Raw genomic sequence first — 21,581 nt, forward strand, 5'->3', positions numbered from 1 at the left:
CCTGTTTAAAAAAAACAACGGTTTTCTCGAAATAACTGACTGTCTGAGACTGTAGAAGGCAACCAAACCTCCAGCCACAGTCCAGTATCCACCAATTCTTATTTATTTGTACTATTTCCATTGGTTGTGAGGACCTATTATAATAGTGAACTGGTTTTAAGCTTTCGAGTTGCCTGGACCTACCATTTCAACAGGTCATGCCTGGTTTAGCCACTGCTACCCATATAAATGTTGGCAGAATACAGATATTAGTCTCTGATGCCAACAAAACTCAAGCAGAAGACCTTAAGTTCTGGAATTCTGTCCCTGAACTTTCCCTCTTTTAACATGCTCCTTCAAACCTGCTCTTTGACCAAGCTTTAGTTCACCCGTCGTAACTCCTCCTTTGGCTGGTGTCAGGTTTTTGTCTGATTACATTCCTTGTTAAGCACCTTGGGACATTTTACTTTGTTACATGTTCTCTATTGTTAGGAAATAGAGATAGTTTAAGTAAGTTATATTGGCATTTGTGGGAGTTCGGAATGAGTTTTAGCTTTAAAGTTTAAGTTTCATTTGTATTTTTGTGTCTGTGTGTTAAGAAAGGTCAAATGAGTTTTATTTTCACTTTAAAACGGTGCCTGCTTTTCTAATGAGAGTTTTACGACAGTAAACTAAGCAAACAAGAGTAGAAAAAAAGTACTGTTGCCTAGCAACAGGGGGCAAGAGAGGCAGGTCCCTCCCACAGGCACACACACACACAAGAAGAGAAGCAGCAGTTTTGGAAGCTGTTCGAGTTCAGTTAGTTTTGAAAGTAGCTGCCAGGAGAGACTGGAGCAAAGGAGACAGATAGCAAGTCCCAAGCTAAAGAAAAACCCCAAGAATCCAGGGGAGTGGAACAGGAGAAAGTCCCAAGAAGACCTTCTAGCCAAAGCAAGGACAGGAATCTCGAAAAGGTCCTGTTAAGTGATGTTAAGAGTGAGGGGCAGAGAGAAAGGCTCCAAGCTTCAGATTTTAAGCGACAAAAGATGAAGATAGCAGATTTAAAGTAAGATCAGCTTGCAGGAGGCAAGACAGTCTAAAGAGACAACTGAAGGTCTGTAACTCTTTGCTATGGGCATGTGAAGCAGTGGTACTGTTGACGGCTGAGGCAGTGAGAGAGAAGACAGCTTGAATGCATGTGGTGACACAGGGAAGAGGAACATCGGAAGGAGAGTTCAAAACCCTGGAGGTGAACCCTTGCCGAAGACGTCTGAGAGAAAGCATTGGTTTGGGAAAAGATTCCAAAGTGAGTTCTTGGAGAGTGGAGGTTGGAAACCCTCGTGTGAAAGACGGAGTGCAATGAGACTGGTTGGCTCACAGTATTACAAGCGTCTGGAGAGGGGGAGGAGTTGAGAAGAGATCCATAGCATCTGGTTGAGATGGCATCCATCACTTGGTTTCAGAGTGTGGTGTGTCTGACCACAGGATGCCTATTGGTTTACATGCACTGTGTATTTACTGTGAACATTAAAGTATAAGATAGCTTTTGTAACTTGTGTTATCCTTATAAATCTGTATATATCTGTAAAGGTATTGTTGTGGGTGAAGGAGTGCAGTAATATAATTCATCTTTCCTTGTTGAATAAATGTTTTATGCTTTTGTTAAAAGTTTATCAGCTGACCTGTGTGAATCTGCTCATTAGCTACTCTATATGTATCTAAACAATCAAAAATAAAAGTTAGGGTCTATCATCTGGGTTTCATTCTGGGATCAGGCTTGTCCAGGGGTAACCTCAGCTGGGCTCATAACACTATACACAAGTTGTTGATTTATAAAATTACTTTTCATCTCCCTTGGTTCAAACATGGACAAAAGAGCTAAACTCCAGAGGTGAGGCGAGAGTGATAAAAGCAAAATACTGCAGATGCTGGAAATCTGAAACAAAAACAGAAAATGCTGGTAAAACTCAGCAGGTCCGACAGCAGCTGTGGAGAGAGAAACATAGTTGACATTTCGAGTCTGTATGACCCTTCAGAGCCACAGAGAGATAGAAACGTGATGAAATTTATACTGTTTAAGGTGGGTGGAGCAGGTGAAGCTGGATAGAAGGCCAGTGATAAGGTGGGGGCAAAGTAGAGATTGACAAAGATGTCATGATGGTTCAAGGTGAGAGTGACTGCCCTCAACGCCAAGGCAGCATTTGACTGAGGGTGACATCAAGGAGCCCGAGCAACACTGGAGTCAATGGGAATTAGGGGGAAAACTCTCCACTGGTTGGGGTCATATCTAGCACAAAGGAAGATGGTCGTGGTTGTTGGGATTAATCATCTCAATTGCAGGACATCACTCTAGGAGTTCCTCAGGGTAGTGTTCTAGGCCCAACCACCTTCAGTTGCTTCATCAATGACCTTCTTTCCATCATAAGGTCAGAAGTGGGGATGTTCGCTGATGATTGCATAATGTTCATCACCATTTATGACTCCTCGGATACTGAAGCAGTCCATGTCCAAATGCGACAGGACCTGAACAATATCCAGCCTTGGGCTGACAAGTAACATTCGTGCCACACAAATGCCAGACCACGACCATCTCCAACAAGAAAGAATCTAACCATTACCCCTTGTCATTCAATGGTATTACCATTGCTGAATCCCCCACGATCAACATCCTGGGTGTTGCCATTGATCAGAAACTGAACTGGACTAATCATATAAATACTGTGTCTACAATATCAGGTCAGAGGCTAGGAATCCTGTTAGGAGTAACTCACCTCCTGGCTCCCCAAAGCCTGTCGACCATCTATAAGGAACAAGTCAGGAGCGTGATAGAATACTCTCCACTTGCCTGGATGAGTGCAGCTCCAACAACTCTCAAGAAGCTTGACACCATTCAGGACAAAGCAGCCCACCTGATTGGCATTCCATCCACAAACCTTCACTCCCTCCACCGCCAATGCACAATGGTAGCAGTATGTACCATCTACAAGATGCACTGCAGGACCTCACCAAGGCTCCTTAGACAGCACCTTCCAAACCCGCGACCACTGCCATCTAGAAGGACAAGGGCAGCAGACATATGGGAACACTAATACCTGGAACCTCCTCTCCAAGCCACTCACCATCCTGACTTGGAAATATATCACCGTTCCTTCACTGTCACTGGGTCAAAATCCTGGAACTCCCTAACAGCAGTGGGTGTACCTACACCACATGGACTGCAGCAGTTCACTTCTCAAGGGTAATTGGGGGATGAGCAATAAGTGCTGGTTTAGCCAGTAAAGCCCACCAGCCTGGCCAGCTCACAAGCTACTAGATACTTTTGATTTCAATTTCACAACTTACCATGGTGGCATTTGAATTTCTTTTTCTTTCATAGGATGTCAGCATCGCTGGCAAGGTATGTTTGTTACTTATTCCCAATCGCTCCAGAAACTCATGAACTCTGGGGCGCTCATCCGATACCGTAACTACCAAGCCTCACTACTCCATTTTCCCTTGCCCGATCCCTGCTGAATCAAAAACAGAAAAATGCTGGAAATACTCAGTAGGTTATGGCTGCATCTGTGGAGAGTTAACGTTTCAGGTCTGTGCAGCATCTGTGCAAAGAGGGTTAATGTTTCAGGTCTGTGACACAGGTCTGAAAAGTTAACTCTTTCTCTCCACATGTGGAATATTTCCAGCATTTTCTGTTTTTATTTCAGGTTTCCAGCTTCTGCAGAATTCTGCTTTTCCCTTCTGAAGCAATAGGCCATTCCAGGGATGAAAGTCACAGCCCCCTTTTGACATGGCATTCTTGCGTAAGCCTAGACATTGTGTTGGAAAGCTATTCAACATAGGAGGTCATCACTGCTGTGTGTTCCTGTCATCACGTGACAAGCACTCCAGCACTCTGAACAGCGGAGACAGGGGGAAAGGATGCAGGGAACATTCATATTTCCTTTCTCTATGCCACTTGTAGTAGAATCATTAGCTAATTCAGCACAGACCGAGGACTCAGTTCCACATCACGCAGTGGGTTTATTCACTATACCATGAGGGGGAGTTCCACCACGGAAACATTAGGGGCCAGAACACAGAAAATCCAATCTAGTTGCTCAGTTTTCCTATTGGTGGCAGTTCTAACATCTGCCTGGGTCACTATCTCCTCCTGCAGGATGCTGTCAGTACTTCTCACTGGCCAGCCTTCAAAGGTGGCTGTGAAACAGTAGTCCAAGCTCCAGAAGTTCTGTCTTTCATCAGGAGAGAAGCTCTAGTACAGCTTTAGCACTAGTGCTGTTGTTGAGGGGATAAGGGAGGAAAATTCATCCAAGAAATGGGCTTCAGAGAAACCCAGGTGGACGGGCCATCATTAACATGGTTTCATCCATTGCACCAACACTTTGCAGAGTCACTCTGCTCCATGCACTTGGACTGACAAACTGTTCCAAATGTTCTAATCCCAGCAGGGCCCACCGCTGATGTATTCAAGCATTGAAAAATTTGTGACATTCTTCCCCAAAAAGCTGACGATGCTGGACCATTGGAGCTTTCAAGATTGAGAAAAGGCTTTTATTAGGTAAGGCTATTGGGAGGTATGGAGTCGTCAGGTAAATGGAATGGAGGTGCAGATCAGCTAAGATCTAACTGATTAATGGCACAGGCCTGAGGGGGTTACATCCTGTTTCTCTGAGAAATCCCCTCAGAATCACTGTACATGCACCCACTCTGCACATCATTGGGATGGGCTAGGCTGAGAAAGTACGTGGCTGCAAGCTCCACCTTTTGCCCACCCACATGGGCTTTGTATCCAGTTTTAACCACAGAACAAAGATAATGTGGCAAACAAGAACCCACTAAAAAGCATAAATAAAACTGTTTCATCTTTATTCAGGTTAATCAAAATTAAACAAAGAATATTTTATAACAAGAGACCTGCTATTCATACGACACATCAGTTTGAAACATTATAGTTACAATACAGAAATATTACAACAGACTTAAACTATAGACTGACTGCAGTTGCTCTAAATCTGCAATTTGCCAGTAGATTGTTTTCTTTTTTACAGAAACATGTTGCTTTTTCCATGTGAAAATCTGGTGTTAAGCTCCTTAGACTTCTTGATCAGGGCTTTCTTCTGGGCTTCATCAAACCGATGAACATGCAGATCCTGTTCACGATCAAACGCCCGTCGCTCCTGGGGTCTGTCCTTCTCGACTTCTGCTTTTCTCTTCAACTTCTTGCTGTGCATGTCGAGGAGGGACTCTGATCGTCGAGATTCCTTGGAAGAACAACAACAAAAATATTGGTCGCCATTTCTAACACAAGCACAGCCCCTTTTCTCATCCTGGATATTACAGCCACTGAGGCCCCTGGCAAAGGAAACCAAGAGACTCCAGCGCACAAACCCATTTAGTACCATGAAGCTCCAATAGTCACAGGCTAGGAATTCACACCAATGGTGGCCGACTGCTCACGCTAGCTTTACAATGTGCTATACCTCACTGAAAATACTAATCTGATGGGAAACACCCTCCCAGAACATGGACTCAGGTTATACTCGGAATGGTGCAACAACTTGGAGGAAGGGCTGAAAGTTCTTTTTTAATTCATTCATAGGATGTGGGCTTCACTGGCTGGGCCAGCATTTATTGCCCATCCCTAGTTGCCCTTGAGAAGGTGGTGGTGAGCTGCCTTCTTGAACCGCTGCAGTCCATGTAGTGTAGGTACACCCACGGTGCAGTTAGGAAGGGAATTCCAGGATTTTGACCCAGCTAAAGTGAAGGAACGGCAATACATTTCCAAGTCAGGATGGTGAGTGGCTTGAAGGGGAACTACCAGGTGGTGGTGTTCCCTTGTGTCAGCTGCCCTTGTCCTTCTAGATGGTAGTGGACGTGGGTTTGGAAGGTGCTGTCTAAGGAGCCTTGAATTCATGCAGTGCATCTTGTAGATGGTATACACTGCTGCTACTGTGTGTCGGTGGTGGAGGGAGTGGATGTTTGTGGATGTGGTGCCAATCAAGTGGGCTGCTTCGTACTGAATGGTATCAAGCTTCTTGAGTGTTGTGGGAGCTGCACTCATCCAGGCAAATGGGGAGTATTCCATCACACTCCTGACTTGTGCCTTGTAGATAGTGGACAGGCCTTGGAGAGTCAGGAGGTGAGTTACTCGTCGCAAGATTCCTAGCCTCTGACCTGCTCTTGTCCAGTTCAGTTTCTGGTCAATGGTAACCCCCAGGATGTTGATAGTGGAGGATTCAGTGATGGTAATGTCATTGAACGTCAAGGGGCGATGGCTAGATTCTTTCTTGTTGGAGATGGCCATTGCCTGGCACTTGTGTGGCGCCAATGTTACTTGCCACTTGTCAGCCCAAGCCTGGATATTGTCCAGGTTTGCTGCATTTGGACATGGACTGCTTCAGTATCTGAGGAGTTGCGAATGGTGCTGGACATTGCAGTGGACATCCCCACTTCTGACCTTATGATGGAAGATCATCGATGAAGCAGCTGAAGATGATTGGGCCGAGGAACTTCTGCAGTGATGTCCTGGAGCTGCGATGACTGACCTCCAACAACCACAACCATCTTCCTTTGTGCTAGGTATGACTCCCAACCAGCAGAGAGTCTTCCCCATGATTCACATTGACTCTAATTTTGCTAGGGCTCCTTGATGCCACACTCAGTCAAATGCAACCTTGATGTCAAGGACAGTCACTCTCACCTCACCTCAGGGGTTCAGCTCTTTTGTCCATGTTTGAACCAAGGCTATAATGAGGTTAGGAGCTGAGTGGCCCTGGCGGAACCCAAACTGGGCATCAGTGAGCAAGTTATTGTTATGCAAGTGCCGCTTGACAGCATCATTGATGACCCCTTCCATTACTTTACTGATTATCGAGAGTAGACTGATGGGGCGGTAATTGGCCGTGTTGGATTTGTCCTGCTTTTTGTTTCCAGATAGCCGGGTAGATGCCAGTGTTTTAGCTGTACTGGAACAGCTTGGCTAGCGGCATGGCAAGTTCTGGAGCACAGTACAATTTCTGAATATTGTCAGGGCCCATAGCCTTTGCACTATCCAGTGCCTTCAGCTGTTTCTTGATATCACGTGGAGTGAATCGAACTGGCTGAAGACTGGCATCTGTGATGCTGGGGACCTCCGGAGGAGGCTGAGATGGATCATCCACTCAGCACTTCTGGCTGAAGATTTTAGCAAATGCTTCAGCCTTATCTTTTGCACTGATGTGCTGGGTTCCCCCAATATTGAGGATGGGGATATTTGTGGAGTCTCCTCCTTCAGTGAGTTGTTTAATTGTCCACCACCATTCGCAACTGGATGTGGCAGGACTACAGAGCTTAGATCTTATCCGTTGGTTGTAGGATCGTTTGGCTCTTATCTATCACTTGCTGCTTATGCTGTTTGGCAAGTGGATTACGCAAGTAATCCAGTGTTGTAGTTTCACCAGGTTGACACCTCATTTTTAGGTATTTTCAGGTGCTGCTCCTGGCATGCCCTTCTGTACTCTTCATTGAACCAGGGTTGATCCCCTGGTTTGATTGTAATGGGGGATATGCCGAGCCATGAGGTTACAGCTTGTGTTCGAGTACGATTCTGCTGCTGATGGTCCACAGCGTCTCATGAATGCCCAGTCTTAAGTTGCTAGATCTGTTCGAAATCTATTCCATTTAGCGTGGTGGTAGCGCCACACAACGCGATGGAGGTTATCGTCAATGTGAAGATGGGACTTCATCTCCACAATGACTGTGCGGTGGTCACTATCGATACTGTCATGGACAGGTGCATGTGATGAGGATGAGGTCAAGTATGTTTTTCCCTCTTGTTGGTCCCCTCACCGCCTGCTGCAGAACCAGTCTAGCTAGGTCATTTAGGACTCGGCTAGCTCGGTCAGTAGTGGTGCTATCGAGCCACTCTTGGTGATGGACATTGAAGTCCCACAACCAGAGTACATTCTGCGCCCTTGCCACCCTAAGTGCTTCCTCCAAGTAGTGTTCAACATGGTGGAGCACTGATTCATCAGCTGAGGGAGGGTGGTACATGGTAATCAGGAGGTTTCCTTGACCATGTTTGACCTGATGCCATGAGCCTTCATGGAGTCCAGAGTCGGTGTTGAGGACTCCCAGGACGACTCCCTCCCGACTGTACATCATTGTGCTGCCACCTCTGTCCTGTTGGCGGGGCAGGACATACCCTGGGATGGTGATGGTGGTGTCTGGGACATTATCTATAAGGTATGATTCCATGAGGATGACTATGTCAGGCTGTTGCTTGTCTAGTCTGTGAGACAGCTCTCCCAAATTTGGCACTAGCCCCAGATTTTAGTAAGGAGGGCTTTGCAGCGTTGACAGAGCTGAGTTTGCCATTGTCGTTTCTGGTGCCTAGGTCGATGCCAGGTGATCCGTCTGGTCTCATTCCTTTCTTGAGACTTTATAGCGGTTTGTTATAACTGAGTGGCTTGCTAGGCCATTTCAGAGGGTATTTAAGAGTCAAGCACATTCCTGTGGGTCTGGAGCCAGACCAGATTCTCTTCCCTAAAGGACATTAGTGAACCAGGTGGGTGTTTTTTCTTTTTACAACAATTGACAATGGTTCTATGGTCATCATTAGACTTTTAATTCCAGATTTTTATTGAACTCAAATTCCACCATCTTCTGTGGCGGGATCCAAACCCGGGTCCCTGGAACATTATCCTGGGTCTCTGGATTACCAATCCAGCAACAATACCACTAAGCCATCGCCTCCCATGAATAAAGTTGAAAAAATTTATTTTATCTCCCCCCCACCCCCACCAAGTACTAATAGCAACCATAGGTCCTTGAAGGCGGCAGGGCAGGTGCACAAGGTGGTCAAGGAAGCATATGGAATGCTTTCCTTTATTGGGCAAGGTATTGAATACAAAAGCAGGGATGTAATGCTTGAACTGTACAAAATGCTGGTTAGGCCATAGCTGGAATTTTATGTCCAATTCTGGTCACATTACAGGAAGGACATACTTGCTCTGGAGAGAGTGCAGAGGAGATTTATAAAATTGTTACCAGGACTTGAAATTTGTAGCTATGAGGAGAGATTGGGTAGGCTAGGGTTGTTTTCCTTAGAACAGAGGAGGCTAAGGGGTGACCTAATTATGAGAGGGCTAGATAGAGCAGACAGGAAAGACCTGTTTCCCCTAGCTGAGGGATCAATTACCAGGGGGCATAGATTTAAGGTGATTGGTAGAAGGGTTAGAGGGGAGATGAGGAAAGTTTTTTTCACCCAGAGGGTGGTGGGTGTCTGGGATTAACTGCCTAAGTTGGTGGTTGAGGCTGAAATGCTCAACTCATTTAAAAAGGTACCTGGATCTACATCTGAAGCTCTGTAACCTGCAAGGCTATGGACCAGGTGCTGGAAAGTGGGATTAAAAGGAGCAGCTAGTTTATTTTCTCTCTTTTTAGCTGGCACAGACAAGATGGGCTTAATGGCCTCTTTCTGCACCGTAACTTTTCTATGGTACTATGTAACGGTTCTTAGAATATTCCTCAGAGTCACACATCAACCTACTCCCCTCCTTCAAAGGTTAAAAGTGCAGGTCAGTGTCATGGGTGCCCAAACTGTACATTCTTGAAACCGAAATTCACTCCAAACCCTTCCTCTTCAGAATGGACGGCCTTTGAAGTTAATAAAATAGAACTTACCATTGTTTCCTTAGAAATAGTAGTTCTGTTTTGGACTACATTATTTTAAAATGGGAGGCACAATTTAAAAAGAAAGGCTGTTACAATTTTCATAGTTTAAGTACATATTGCATTATTTTTGGATATAAAACAAACGCTTACATTGTACGATGCCACCTCCTTGGCCATCCGTTTATCTCTTTCGGAGAGACTGGGCCGATGAGGTTCCTTTGCTGGGGAGTCTTTGGCTTTTGATGTTTCCTGAAGGAAGAAAGCAAATACAGGTGACAACAGTTACCCAGGCAGAATCTCCTCAGAGAAAATGACTTTAAAAAATTTCAGGGCAAAAAGCTGAGAACAGTTATATGTGGTATATATATATATATAGTGACACCACAAGTCCCGACCAGAATGCAGATGGAAGGGTAATATCCCTGTCAATCATGGCTGGACTGTCAATAAATGTATTGATCTGTGTTAAGTAACTATCCTCCACTCATTGCATTTTACTGGAGAAATAATCCTGCTTTTATCAGGAGACTTTGCTCCAGTTTTGGACATGTGTTCTGTTTGCTGTACTTTACAGGACCTCTGTTTAGGTAGGCTCTGCTGAGTAAATAGACTGTTTGCTATAAGACCCACTCCGCCTCTAACTCATTGGTCAACAAAGTGCTGTCAAATACTCACTTCAGTCAAAGCAAGTTACCCTGCACCAGCAGCTATAAAACTCAAGATGGCTCACAAGCTCCTGCTAAGTGAATGACATACAAAGTGCCCTCTGAAAAAACCTCTTGTATCAATCTTACTACAATATTCAGACTAGAAAACTGCAGACACATCTGAAATTAGTCCTCATTTAATACCAGCCACCTTCAAAAAAAAACAAAAGAGGTCTGACATCTCTCCACGGCTCTCCTTGCTTAACCAGAATACGGTCAGAAGGATTTGATTTTTTTTCTCTTTCTCCTCTTTTCACAGTGAGTGACATTATTCCCTGAGCACTACCGACTCTTGAAATAGTGCTGCATCCAATCTAATCCACCTGGAGTCCAGATTTTCCCTCCCTCATACAGAAATGTCTCTCCAGCTTTTGAGGTTCAATTTGAGAGTGTTAGCAGGGTAGAGAAGAAACTCTCCACAGCAATGTCGCAGTCATTGCTGGTGAATATTCTGAAATTGGCAGTCACTGTGTCCCATCCACAATGACGGGGTAATTTTCCCTTGAAACGCTGACCTAGTTCATACACAGACCCTCAACCCCGACCCCAGATCAGGGCCACAAATCCATTCCCCGCACACATGGTCCCCTGCCTCCTCCACACATGCTCAGGCCCCTTGCCCACCCCTCATGCGCATGCACCCCCCAACGCCCTCCCCTCCCATGCATGCCCCCCAACGCCCTCCCCCTGCCCTCCCCTCACGTGTGCGAGCCCCCCTGCCCTGCCCTCACACGCCCTCCTACGCGCTGCCCCTGCCTCCTCCCGTGCATACGCATGCCCCCGCCTCGCTTGCTGTGCCGCTGCTCGTCGCACCCCACCGACTCGCTCGCCCGTGTACCCGTTCGACACCCCCCCCCCAAAAACCTCGTGCGCCGCCACATCCCATGCCCCCCCTGCCTCGCACGCCACTGCTTACGGTCACTCTTTTCCGGTGCACTGCCGCTCGCGGCTATTCTCTCCTCACGCGCTGCTTTTCGCGTGCACTCTCCCCTCTCTTTTGAGACCAGATCATGCTGCATGCAGCCCCAGCCCAGTATCTGAAGCCACTGTGTCTGCTATGATCTGCAGCTAGGCCTGGCTCACCTGGCCTGATCCCCTTGCACAGCAAATGAGAGTCTGTCTCATAAGCTTGTCACTGTGCTGGGAACAAGATATGTACAGATGTACCTCACCTTCACCCCTGTTCACAAGAAACTGCATTCAACCTGACTGTATTTAATCAGCATCAGTGTATGGATTGCACAGGGGAGTATCGATGTACAATTCTGGAACAATGTAGCTGATTTCCCATACTGCAATGTATAGTACTGTCAAAGTAATACCATCACTGCATATATGTAGTGGACATGTATTCTATTCTCCAGTGAGTTCAACAAAATTTTTTAAAAGCTGTATAGTTTTCACTGTCATGCGCTTCACAGAATGATGCAGCACAGGAGGAGGCCATTCAGCCACTCTCTACCTGTGGCTCTACCTCTTTGGTAAAGCCATCCAATTAATCCCATTGCCCTATTCATTTCCCCACAGCCATGCATTTCCCTCCAACCCCCACTCTTTTGAAAGTAACGACTGAATCCGCTTTGTCGAACACTCGATTTCCCGAAATTTGCTACTTTGGCTGTACTCTGCTTTACACTTCAAAAAGAAGTTTCATTTCAATCAGAATAGGCAGGTGAATCAATGACTGAAGCACCTCCACACTATCTCATCGCCCCACAATGGAACAAGTTACTGCCATCCAGGTTTCTATACAATTAGCTACGACAAACGGCTCCCAGAAGGATCTTGCTGACGCAAAATTGAAAACAAGTCCCTCTAAAATATTAAAAATCTTAATGTCTGCACCCACATCCTCTAAGTGTCACACTTAATTCCTGCAATGCTTTCCTTGCAATGCTGTTGAGACCAACTGTGGTGTTGTGAAACCAGGGATCCAATGCTACCTGGGAGCCATTCAAATCTAGCAAGTGCAAGTCAACAATCAGAAAATTGCGGCCCTACCTGAGCTTTCTTTTCCTTGTCAGCTGGAGTATCTGTCCATATGGAGCGGTCAGACGACTCTCCGTTCGCACGCCTCTTAAACGTTCTCGCGCCCAGGCCTATGTTTTGTAAGACCGGTGGAAGCTCAGTCATCCAAGATTCTCTGGCGTGTTTCTGGGTATCATCCTGACAGATAAAGACAATGGGAAAACACGGAGGTAAATTTTAGACCTTGGATGAAACAAACGATCCGCGCCTGAAAACAGAAATGCAAAGCCTTGTCCAACGCACCGATACCAGAACAGGGCAGAATTAAATAAGGTCATTTCTCTGTGGTAAGGAAATGCTGAAAGATGAGTTTTAGAATAGGTGTTAGACTCTCCAATCAAAGCACATCATACTTTTAAATATGATTCGACAGGTTCTCAGGTCTGGTTCTGTAACAGTGAAATTCCATTGATCACGAAGAAGGGAGGAGGCTAGAAGAGAAGCTATTTGTCAATATGCAGCACGCAATGTGCTGTGGCACAGCTTATGGGAAACAAATATCCACAGCCCATGCAGTAACTATAGGAAGCAGTTGTTCTCTTACCGCATTACCAGAAGCCAGCTTTTCTTTCATTCTGTTCGCTCTGCGTTCAATATCTGCCGCCATGTTGCTTTCAGCAGCAGCTGCTGAGGGCATTGGGCCGATTAGGGCCTCCTCGTCACTGTCTTCTTCTGCGTACTATAAAACACAAACACGTCGGAACTTACAAAGCTAGGTTGTTACATCCATTGCTTCTGTTGACAAGAAGTGACAGGGGATTGGTGGGTGGGTGGGTGGGTGGGGGGAGGGGGGTTGTGGGGTTTGCTTTGAAGGCCCATGGAGAGTCAAACCAAGATAATGTTTCAGCTCATCAAGTATATGCTGTACAGCAGATCTGTGCTGCCTGTGGGTAGGACATACCCCAGCAACCAGTGAACCAGATGGATTTTATGACAATCCAGAGGTTTCACGGACACCATTACTGAACAAATTTCAGGTTTATTTAATTAACTGGATTTATATTCCCCAGCTGCTGTGGTGGGATTTGAACTTGGATCACTGGCTTATTAGTCAAGGCCTCTAGATTACTAGACCCATAAAATAACCATTGATTCTGGATCCCACGATGTTTCATGGACAAGGAAACCTCCTGCTGATTACCAACTGTTGTGCTCTCTCAGCTGATGAATCAGTACTCTTCCATGTTGAACACCACTTGGAAGAAGCAAGGGTAGCGAGAGCACAGAATGTACTCTGCGTGGGGGACTTCAATGCCCCTCACCAAGAGTGCCACCACAGCACCAATACTAACTGAGTCCTGCAGGCCATAGCTGCCAGACTGGGCCTGTGGCAGATGGCGAGAGAACAATCACTTAATCTCGTCATCACTAATCTACCCAGCAGAGAAGCATCTATCCCGTAATATACCCAAAATGCAAGAACTAAGGGGCGTGCAGCTTTTCCTTGATCAAAGCAGATCTCATGTAGCATGTTAAGATGTTATGTAAATTTTGAGACCCATTCCAAGGAAAATGAGGCGTGACAGTGCCAGCTACAGCCCTAATCAACATGAGCCACAACAGCCCAAAGTTGGCATTTTGCTCATATCCCATGCTATGCATTAGGGCAGGTGCTGTACTACAATTTACATCCATCCTGTCCCCAGCAAACCTCAGCATCAACGAGACCTTATGATGAGGCCATTTCATAGCAGTCACAGACTGATCTTCATCAACTGCTCCCTGCTGGAAAAAGCATCTACACTGACAATGAGTGAGCACAGGATTGAACAGAGTGGTGATGCCCCATGTGGTTGAATAGCCAGCCTGCAATTATCAGAAGGTTTTCTCTCAGTCATACCCAGGTGGGCTCAATAGGGAAGGAAATAGAATACAGGAATCAGGTCTTAATTTACATCGTATCCTGCTTTCTTAGGTTTCACAACTTTCTCCAATTAGGTCTGATATACTCATTGCATCTCAGCTTCCATCCCAAGCCTTTATTGACACTGCTCCATGACTAGCATGGGTTCAGCTCCAGAGAAACTCACGTCTTCCCTCCATATGAGGTCAATCTCCATTCTGCACAATGCAGGCTGGGAGAGAATCAGAGGGAACACTAACACCCCTTGCTGCCCCCCCTCCCCCCCCATCTCTCCTCGCTTTCACCAATCTGCTGTAAAGTATTTTAGGAAGAAACTAGGTTATATAAAGCAGGTTTAAGGAAGAACAAGAGTTCTACAAGGGTTCTGCACTGCTCAGAGAGTCACAGCAAAGTGTACCAAAAGTGACAGAAAGGAGATTCCTCTACTTCAGTCAGTGACAAGTGATATCAAATCAGCAGCAACACACGTTACAACATCAAAACTACCGAAATGGAAAGGTTTCTTAAATCCTACTTACCGATGTGCTTAAACTTGAGGGTACAGCTGGTTCTCTCTCTTTTTCTGACCTACTGAATCCAGGTGGTAATGCGGGACCTATAAAAGGTCTAAAGAAAAAAAAAGCGCAACAAGTGAATCTTCAGATCAGGATCGAGCTCTCTGGCAGTACACAGATAAGGGCTTCAGTCTTCGAATACCAGGCCTGCAGAGTTAGTGATGTGAATGCAGCCCCAGGTGAAGCTGCTGGCCCAACAACTTTATCCCCAGGTTTGCCATGCCAGGAATATAATCCAGCATATGGAAGCAGGAGGAAAACAAAAAAGTCTTAAGATTATTTTTTTAAGCTGGTGGCAGGGCAGGATGGGGTGGTTGCACATCCACAAATGTTGCAGCATTTCACTGTCAAATGCTGCGCTCATCTTTCTGAAGAATGAGGCTCTCACTCTGTTGTGAATGCTACCCTCAAAAACTCAAAAGAGTTTTTCTTGTCTATTTTCCTTCCTAAACGTCCAGTTTGTGCTGCCAGGGGAACTGCAAACCACACGTGAGGAGGAACACACTGGGAAACGTCCCAGCATTCCTGAGGGAAAATGGGAAGATCTGCAGTCTTGCTAGCTGTGACTCAGTTCATAGTACTCTCCCCTCGGAATCACAAAGTCGTGGATTCAAGTTCCACTTCAGAGTTCTGAACACTAAATCCAGGCCGACACTCCAGTGTAGCACTGAGGGAGTACTGTACTGTCAGAGGTGCTGTCTTTCCTATGATATAATAAACCAAGGCCCCATCAGGCCATTTTGGGTGTTACAGATCCCATGGCAATATTTCGGAGTACCACAGGGGTGTTATCCCCAGTGTCCTGGTCAATACTTATCCCTCATCCAACATCACTAAATCAGATTATTTGATTAATATCACACTGCTGTTAGTGGGAGCTTGCTCTGCATAAATTGGCTGCCAGGTTTCCTACATTACATCAGTGACTATACTTCAAGAAGCATTTCATTAACTGTAAAGCACCTTGAGGTGTCCTGAAGCCTTGAAAAGTGTTATTTGAGTGGAGGACTGTCTTTCTTTCACGTGGAGGCACAGATCCTGAGTTAGGATGGGCAACGTTTAAAATCATGGTAGGGCTTTGTAACCTAGCCTGGATACTGTCGCACCAGAGTCACAAATGGCCCAAAAAGATTCAACCCTCCATCCTGTGTGAGTTGCTTCTGGAAGCTGGTGGAAATAAAAGAAAGTTATGCTGGGGACCTCTAGTGGCAGAAAGATTGCAGCATCTGAGTGATTTTGAACTGAATCTGAGGGACAACAATAAAATTGTAGCTTCTTTAATGATATCCCATTTACCGCTCAGGCGATTGCTCCCGTTTTGGAAAACCTGGGGGAAGAGCGGGGCCAAAAAATCCATCATCTTCATCATCATCATCATCCTGGGGGGCAGCAGGCTGCTTGCTGGTTAAGAAAAAGAAGACAGCATTACTATGCAACCAGCCACACGTGTACAGGACCATCGCCGCTCAATCAGCCGCGCGCGCACAGGACCGTCGCCGCTCAATCAGCTGCATGCAGGACCGTCGCCGCGCAGTCAGCCGCGCGCGGGCGCAGGACCATCGCCGCGCAGCCACACGTGCGCAGGACCATCGCCACGCAATCAGCCACACACGTGCAGGACCATCACCGCACAGCCGCACGTGCACAGGACCGTCGCCGCGCAGTCAGCTGTGCGCGCGCAGGACCATCACCGCGCAGCCACACGTGCGCAGGACCATCGCCATGCAATCAGCCACACACGTGCAGGACCATCACCGCACAGCCACACGTGCACAGGACCGTCGCCATGCAATCAGCCACACGTGCGCAGGACCATCGTCGCACACACCAGCATCATCAGTACTGTGGTATACAATCAGGTGGAAGTGGTCTTGGAAGTCGTCAACTGACTCCAGACTCCATGGCATCAGGTCAAACATGGGCAAGGAAACCTTCTGCTGATTACCACCTACTGCCTCCCTCAGCTGATGAATCAGTGCTCCTCCATGCTGAACAACACTTGGAGGAAGCACTGAAGGTAGCAAGGGCGCAGGATGTTATCAGGGTGGGGTCTTCAATGTCCACCACCAAGAATGGCTCGTTATCACTACAACTGACCGAGCTGACCAAGTCCTGAGGAACATATCTACCAGGCTGGGCCTGTGGTAGGTGGTGAGAACCAACAAGAGGGAAAAACCTACTAGACTTAGCCTTCACCAATCTATCTGTCACAGATACATCTGTACATGGTAGTATTCGTAGGACCGAACAACTGCAGTCTCTTGTGTCAGCTGTGGTTCAGTTAGTAGCACTTTTGCCTCTGAATCACAAGGTTGCAGGTTCATGTCCCACTCCAGACTTCAGCACAAAAATCGACATTGACATTCGAGTGCATTGCAGGGGGAGTGCTGCATTGTTGGAGGTGCTGCCTTTCAGGTGTGACGGTAAATCTCGGTCCCACCTGCCTGTCTAGTGATTGTAGCGGATCTCATGGCAGTATTTTGAAGAAGAGCAGGGGATTTATCCCTATATTTATCCCTCAATCATTATCACAAAAAAAATCATCTGGTCATTAAACGTTGTTTGTGGGAGCTTGCTGTGCACAATGTTGCCACTATGTTTCCTACATTACAACTGTGACTACACAAAAGGTGCTTCATTGGCTATAAAGCATTTTGAGACATCCAGTAGTCTTGTAAGATGCTATATAAATGTAAGTCTTTCTTCCTTGCTGAGGACACCCTCCAGTGTGTCGTGTGGCAGTACCACCAATGATGGGGGAGCCCAGCACATCAGTAATCTTCAGCCAGAAGTGCCGAGTGGATGATCCATCTCGGCCTCCTCCTGAGGTCCCCAGCATCACAGATGCCAGTCTTCAGCCAATTCGATTCACTCCACGTGATATCAAGAAATGGCTGAAGGCACTGGATACTGCAAAGGCTATGGGCCCTGACAATATTCCAGCAATAGTACTAAGACTTGTGCACCAGAACTAGCTGCACCCCTAGCCAAGCTATTCTAGTACAGCTGCAACACTGGCATCCAAGGGCAATGTGGAAAATTGCCCAGCTTTGTCCTGTCCACAAAAAGCAGAAGAAATCCAATAACTGCCACATCAGTCTACTCTTGATTATCAGCAAGTGATGAAAGGTAGGATTGACTGTGCTACTGACTTGTCCATCAAGTTGCATTGTGCTTTGAGTCCAAATGCCTTAATGATGGGGCAGAGCGGTGGCAGAGGAGGAAAGAAAAGGAAACAAATCCTGCACTCTGGATCCCGCTACCTCGTGGGGCATCCTGTCCCACGTGCCCAAAACTCAGTGGGTCAAGAATCAGCCTGTTCAGTCACATGAAGATCCATGGCAGAAACTCATGAACCCAAGTAGACATTACCCTCGAATTAAGGGACAACTGACGACAACACAACAATAACCTGCTCACCCAAGCTCAGTGTGGATTCCACCAAGATCATTTGCTCCTAATCTCAAAACAGCCTTTGGCTCAAAGATGGACAAAGGAGCTGAACTCAAGAGGTGAGATGAGGATGATTGCCTTGACATCAAAGGCAATATTTGACCAAGTGTGGCATTAAGGAGCCCTAGCAAAATTTAAGTCATTGGGAATCAGGGGGAAAACTCTCCACTGGCTGGATTAATACCGGGCACAGAGGAAGATAGTTGTGGTTGTTGGAGGTCAATCATTTCAGTCCCAGGGCACTGCTGCAGGAGTTCCTCAAGGTTGTGCCCTAGCCCTACCATCTTCAGCTGTTTTATCAATGACCTTCCCTCCATCATAAGGTTAGAGTTGGGGATGGTGGTTGCACAATGCTCAGTTCCATTTGCAACTCCTCAGGTAATGAAGCAGTTCGAGATTCACGTGCAGCAAGAACTGGTCAACATTCAGCCTTGGGCTGATAAGTGGCAAGTAACATTCATAACACACAAGTGTCAGGCAATGACCATCTCCAACAAGAGAGAATCCAATCATTTCTCCTTGACATTCAATGGCATTGCTGAATCCCCCACTATCAACATCCTGGGGTTACCATTGACCAGAAACTGAGCTGAACCAGCTTTATAAATACTGTGGCTGTAAGAGGCTGGGAATTCTGCAGCGAATAACTCACCTCCTGACTCCCCAAACCTGTCCACCATCTGCAAGGCACAAGTCAGGAGTATGACGGAATATTCTCCATTTGCCTGGATGAGTGCAGCTCCCACAACACTCAAGAAGCTTGACACCATCCAGGACTTGATTGGCACCCCATCCACCACCTTAAACATTCACTCCCTCCACAACCAGCATACTGTGGCAGCAGTTTTTAATCATCTACACGATGCACTGCAGTAACTTCAACAGTACCTTCCAAACCTGCAACCTTTACCACGTAAAACGATAAGGGCAGCACATACATGGGAACACCACCACCTGCAAGTTCCCCTCCAAGCCACACCCATCCTGACTTGGAACTATATCACCATTCCTTCACTGTTGCTGGGTCGAAATCCTGGCACTTGGACTGCAGCGGTTCAAGAAGGCAGCTTACCACCACCGCCACCAATGGCAATAAGGGATGGACAACAAATGCTTGCCTAACCTGAGAAGTTAACAATCCATGAACAAATAAAAAACCCACCAGACAATCAGCACTGTCATAACACAATCAATCAGTTCCATATACAGGAACATAACCATACAATAAACACCAGCACAGCACCACTGCCACAAACTCAATGTAGTCTATTATGAAGCATGCACACCCAACGTGGTCAGGTCTCTTGAGTGATCAGCACTTCTTTACCTGTCTCTTGACTTGCCGTTACATTCCTCTATAGTTAAGTCGGCGGATTTCCTCAACTCCAGTGGTGAGCTTTGCCGCCTCTCTTCAGCACAGTGGATAGTGGCATCCTCATCACCTGAACTGTCCGAGCTCTTACTCGACTGAAATCCTGGAGGCAAAGCTGGTCCTGCAACTGTTACATAATATCGTGACAAAGAATTCTTCACGTACTGGGATAAAATATAGTAATAAAGTATAATCATCAATGATCGCTGCATTCTTGCTCCTAAAATTGGAGGTTCAATCCTTGCACCAACTCACGTCTTTGCCAGCAGCCTAACAGGAGAAAAGACTGGGAGGACAAGATAAAATGGACTGGCAAATTTTCTTTAGCAAAGGCTAGTTACTGGAGCTTAACAGGCTTCGACAGTGTAATGGATATGTCAATAACTCGAAGAACTCAAGTCCAAATATCATTTGATTATATAAGCTTTTAAAAGTTCTGGAAATATAAAGTTGGCATGAATAAAAATGACCCACAAGGCTGTCAAATTGTCGTTATAATCTAATGAGTTCCTTAATGTTCATTAGGGAGGGAAGCCTGCTGTCTTTACCCAGCCTGGCCTTAATGTCTAATACCCAAATATTCAAATAGATACAGGGGTTACACAGAGGATTGACACCTGAAATGGACTCCCAGAGATTTGTGGAAACAAAATCCCTGGAATAATTTTGCAGGACGGATGGTCCAATGAGTTAAATTCCCATTCTTCATCTTTAAGGGTGAGAACAGATATGGAGAAGCCGCTTCCACTCGCTGGAGGGCCAGTAACTGGAGGACACAACAGAACCAGAGACAACACAAGGGAACTTTTTTTTAAACACGAATGAGTTGTGATCTGGAAGATGCTGTCTGCTGCTGGATACAAATTAAATAATAACATTCAAAAGGGAATTAGAGTACTTGATGGGGAAGGTTTTACAGGGTTATGGGGGAAAGAGCAGGGGAGTAGGCCTAACCTTCCAAAGATTTGGCACAGACACAAGGGCCAAATGGCCTCAGAGTACTCTATCTTCCATGTGGTTGATGCAGTTGTTAATATATTAGAAATCTTGTGTGCAGCATGCAATTGGTGCAAACCTCTTTCCATTCCAGGGATGAGGATCTTCCATTATGAATATAGATTGGAGAAGTTGGGACTTTATTCCTTGGGGAAAAGAAAGCTGAGTGGAGATTTGATGGGGGTATTCAAAATAGTGAGGGGTCTGGACAGGGTAGATAGAAGAAATTGTTCCCATGGGTCCTGACCCGGGAAGGGGGAGAGGTGGAGGGTTCTGACAAGGGAAGGGGGAATCCTGACCCGGGGAGGGGGGAATCCTGACCCGGGAAGGGGGGAATCCTGACCCGGGAAGGGGGTGAGGGGAGGGGAATCCTGACCCGGAAAGGGGGGGGGAAGGGGGTCCTGACCCGGAAAGGGGGAGGGGGGGGGGAGAGAGAGGGGGTTCTGACCCGGAAAGGGGGGGGGAAGAGGGGGGTTCTGACCCGGGTGGGGGAAGGGGAAGGGGGAGGGGGGTGGGGGAGGGGGCTGGGGGGTATTCGAACGCTGTGGTCCCAGCCGTTCCAAAATCGAGTGCGCGCACCTGTCTCGTCGAATGCCGCTTTGGAACGCCGCCGGCGGTCGCATTCCGAGTGCTGCTGCTGTCCTCGCGCAGTCCTGTATCCGGGGGGCAGCGCGGGCCCGATCAGCGGCGCCTTCTCCTCGGACATGACGCACTGCAGCTTCCAACACTACCCCCCACCCCCCTCTCAGCCGCGCGCTGCTGAAGTGTCCTCGCGACCAACCGCCAGAGACATTTACAGTTCAACAAACAACAATAAGATCGCTACTTATTAGGTTTCCTTTTAAAAACGGCATCGAATCGGTGGCAACAACTAAAGGCTGAAAGCTCGGTTCCGCTTCACTCAGACAACAAAGAGCTTGCGCCAGCTGTAAGTGGAGTCCTCCTGACTCAATCTCCCGGTCTTCCCCGTGCAGCGCCGCCTGTTGGTAGGAAGATCT

General features: G+C 46.8%; 1 protein-coding gene across 2 annotated transcripts; it reads right to left on the minus strand.

Moving 5' to 3' along the window:
• Window positions 1-4,804: 4,804 nt before the first annotated feature.
• On the minus strand, window positions 4,805-21,558 carry gpalpp1 (GPALPP motifs containing 1). 2 transcript variants are annotated; one of them, XM_078559512.1, is made up of 8 exons: window positions 21,163-21,558; window positions 19,543-19,714; window positions 16,059-16,163; window positions 14,727-14,814; window positions 12,889-13,023; window positions 12,318-12,482; window positions 9,760-9,858; window positions 4,805-5,216 (listed from the first exon to the last, which is right to left on the minus strand). In XM_078559512.1, the coding sequence occupies exons 1-8, from the start codon at window positions 21,287-21,289 to the stop codon at window positions 4,998-5,000; spliced, it is 1,110 nt and encodes a 369-aa protein (XP_078415638.1). In that variant the 5' UTR covers window positions 21,290-21,558; the 3' UTR covers window positions 4,805-4,997. The 2 variants fall into 2 exon arrangements, with proteins under 2 accessions (XP_078415638.1, XP_078415639.1); XM_078559513.1 differs by having other exon boundaries at window positions 19,543-19,708; window positions 21,163-21,490.
• Window positions 21,559-21,581: the final 23 nt, after the last annotated feature.

This window comes from Cetorhinus maximus, chromosome 16, assembly GCF_964194155.1.
Source record: "Cetorhinus maximus chromosome 16, sCetMax3.hap1.1, whole genome shotgun sequence".
Taxonomy (NCBI): Eukaryota; Metazoa; Chordata; class Chondrichthyes; order Lamniformes; family Cetorhinidae; genus Cetorhinus; species Cetorhinus maximus.

Bases quoted from the DNA above. Each gene is read 5' to 3' on its own strand.
- gpalpp1 (XM_078559512.1), bottom strand. From the start codon at position 21,289: ATGTCCGAGGAGAAGGCGCCGCTGATCGGGCCCGCGCTGCCCCCCGGA. The intron at 13,024-14,726 runs GTAAGTAGGATT...TGTGTTTTATAG, and splicing joins CCTCAAGTTTAAGCACATCG to TACGCAGAAGAAGACAGTGA. The intron at 12,483-12,888 runs GTAAGAGAACAA...TTTATCTGTCAG, and splicing joins AGCTGGCTTCTGGTAATGCG to GATGATACCCAGAAACACGC.